The sequence below is a fragment of the Triticum aestivum genome, chromosome 7B (assembly GCF_018294505.1).
Source record: "Triticum aestivum cultivar Chinese Spring chromosome 7B, IWGSC CS RefSeq v2.1, whole genome shotgun sequence".
Lineage (NCBI taxonomy): Eukaryota > Viridiplantae > Streptophyta > Magnoliopsida > Poales > Poaceae > Triticum > Triticum aestivum.
In genome coordinates this window covers 595,412,228-595,414,890 of record NC_057813.1, presented here as the reverse complement: position 1 = coordinate 595,414,890, position 2,663 = coordinate 595,412,228, and the positions used below count along the sequence as shown (strand labels likewise).

General features: G+C 52.2%; 1 protein-coding gene across 1 annotated transcript; it reads left to right on the top strand.

Moving 5' to 3' along the window:
* Nucleotides 1–877: 877 nt before the first annotated feature.
* LOC123161584 (oxysterol-binding protein-related protein 1C-like) lies at nt 878–2,281 on the top strand. The gene is made up of 2 exons (XM_044579387.1): nt 878–1,494; nt 1,588–2,281. Exon 2 carries the CDS (start codon nt 1,684–1,686, stop codon nt 1,969–1,971), a length of 288 nt encoding a protein of 95 aa, XP_044435322.1. The 5' UTR covers nt 878–1,494; nt 1,588–1,683; the 3' UTR covers nt 1,972–2,281.
* The last annotated feature ends 382 nt before the right edge of the window (nt 2,282–2,663 follow it).

The following is a 2,663-nucleotide window of genomic DNA, read 5'->3' as shown; positions in this document are numbered from 1 at the left end:
AGTTATCTTTGCAAGTCTCTTCGAATTATCACTTTGGTTTGGCCTACTAGATTGATCTTTCTTGCAATGGGAGAAGTGCTTAGGTTTGGGTTCAATCTTGCGGTGTCCTTTCCCGTGACAGCAGGGGCATCAAGGCACGTATTGTATTGTTTCCATCGAGGATAAAAAGATGGGGTTTATATCATATTGCATGAGTTTATCCCTCTACATCATGTCATCTTTCTTAATGCGTTACTCTGTTTGTATGAACTTAATACTCTAGATGCATGCTGGATAGCGGTCGATGTGTGGAGTAATAGTAGTAGATGCAGGCAGGAGTCGGTCTACTTGTCGCGGATGTGATGCCTATATACATGATCATGCCTAGATAATCTCATCACTACTAGAAAAAGGGCTATAGATGAGATTGACACTAATGGCGCACCAGACAAGCGGTGTGCCATTAGTATATACTAATGGCGCACCACCTTCTGATACGCCATTAGAGTTGAAACTACTAATGGCGCACCTGGCCCAGGGTGCGCCATTAGTATCAATTTTTTTTTGAACTAGTGCGCCTGTCCAAACATACTAATGGCGCATCCAGACACAGTGCGCCATTACTAGTTATAACTAGTAATGGCGCACCTGTCGGAAAGTGCGCCACTAATGTTGTTTTTTTAATTATATTTTTTATTCTTTTTTTTTGCAAAACTACTAATGGCGCACTGTTCCACCGTGCGCCATTATTAGTTTTAACTAGTAATGGCACACCAGTAAGAGATGTGCCATTGCTATCTATACGTATGGCGCACCCCTACCAGTGCGGCATTGCTATCACCCCTTATCCCCTCCCTCTTGTCACGTTCTCTCCCCCTCACCTTCCTCGTGACACACCCACCCACCTCCCTCGACTTTGATTTAGATCGGGAAGCCCCGGCCGCCCGCCTCTTCCTCTCCCTCCTGACCACGGCGAGCTCCCTTCCCCCTCCCTCACACCAGATCCAGGGCATGGAGCCGTGGTGAGCTCCTTCCCCAACCCTCCTCACCGGATCCAGAGGAGAGCAGGTGACCACGTCCTCCGGCGACGGCGTTGCTCCGGGGTGTGGAGGCCGCCGAGCTGCAGGAGGAGGAGCTCCCTGCCACCCCAAGGCCCCAGATCCAGCCGCCACGGACAAGGAGCCCGCGGCCATGGCGACCTAGCAGGCACCACAGGAGGAGGCCGGCCATGGCGACACCGGATCTGGCATCTCCGGGGTCCTCTACAAGTGGGTCAACTACGGTCGCGGGTGGCGGCCCCGCTGGTTCGCGCTCAGCGACGGCGTGCTCTCCTACTACAAGATCCACGGGCCCGACCGCATCGACCTCTCCTGCGACACCGACCGCGGCGCCAAGGTCATCGGCGAGGACTCGCTCCGCCGCCTCGCGCGCCCCTCCTCCGCCTCCGCCCCCCACTCCAATGGCCACGGCCACCACTAGACGCCCCGCAAGCCCCTCGGCGAAATCCACCTCAAGGTCACTCGCCCGCCCGATGCTTCGATTCACTCCTCTGATCCGCAGATCCATTTCCCTCTGTCTCTGACGCTGAAACGGGTGGTTGACGTGCAGGTGTCGACCGTCAGAGAGAGCAGATCGGACGACAGGAGGTTCTCCATCTTCTCGGGGACCAAGAGGCTGCACCTGCGGGCCGAGACGAGGGAGGACATGGCCGCGTGGCTCGAGGCGCTCCGTGCCACCAAGGAGATGTTCCCGAGGATGTCCACCAGCGAGATGGTCGGGCCGGGGGACACTGCGGCGGCCGCGGCGGTCTCCACCGAGCGCCTGAAGAAGCGCCTGCAGCAGGAACGGGTCAGCGATGCTGCCATTGCTGACAGCGAGAGGATCGTGCGGGAGGAGTTTGAGGCGCTGCACAAGCAGCTTGTGCTTCTCAAGCAGAAGCAGGCGCTACTCCTTGACACGCTCCGCCACCTAGAGGTATTCATATCTATCTGACCCTGCTTCGAACAGAACTTGATCGTGCATGGGAGTAGGAAATTTTGGTGTCCACTGCATGGTGTGATATTGTGCCATTCTCTACATGGTTTAATTAATGAAGAAACAAGTACAGAGCTACTGACGTACATTGACGCACGGAGGAATTTTGCCGTTCTGCGTACACGATTGACATGAGTGTACATCGAAACCGATTTTGAATACTAGCTGTCACCATGGGTCGTGCTGTACTTACATTTCTTTGAGCTTTCTGCCACTGTTGTTTTATTGAGTTAGTACTTGCATTTCTTTGAAATCTTCTGCCACTGCTGTTTTATTGAGTTTGTCAGATGCTGCAGTCTGTTTAGTAGATCTGTATCAGGTGGAAACCTAAATTGAGGTTAAGTTCATGGAAGGTGGGAACTATGTGCTGAGGTTTTGGTAAATTGTGAAGAAACCTGTAGATGTTTGTGAAGGGACATTCTGCAGACAAACCATTATGCATGCATGTTTACCCATTTTTGTGTATTTCAAATGTGTCCATCCTGAGAATTTTGAAAACTAGAACATGCTTTGGCACTTTATTTCGGTTTCCACCTTATATATTCCTTTAAGGTTATGTCGTGTTGAAGCATACGCAATTACACATACCATGTGCATGCACACACGGGAGTGCCCCCTAGCTCACATGTTTTTGGAGGAATCAGTGAGAA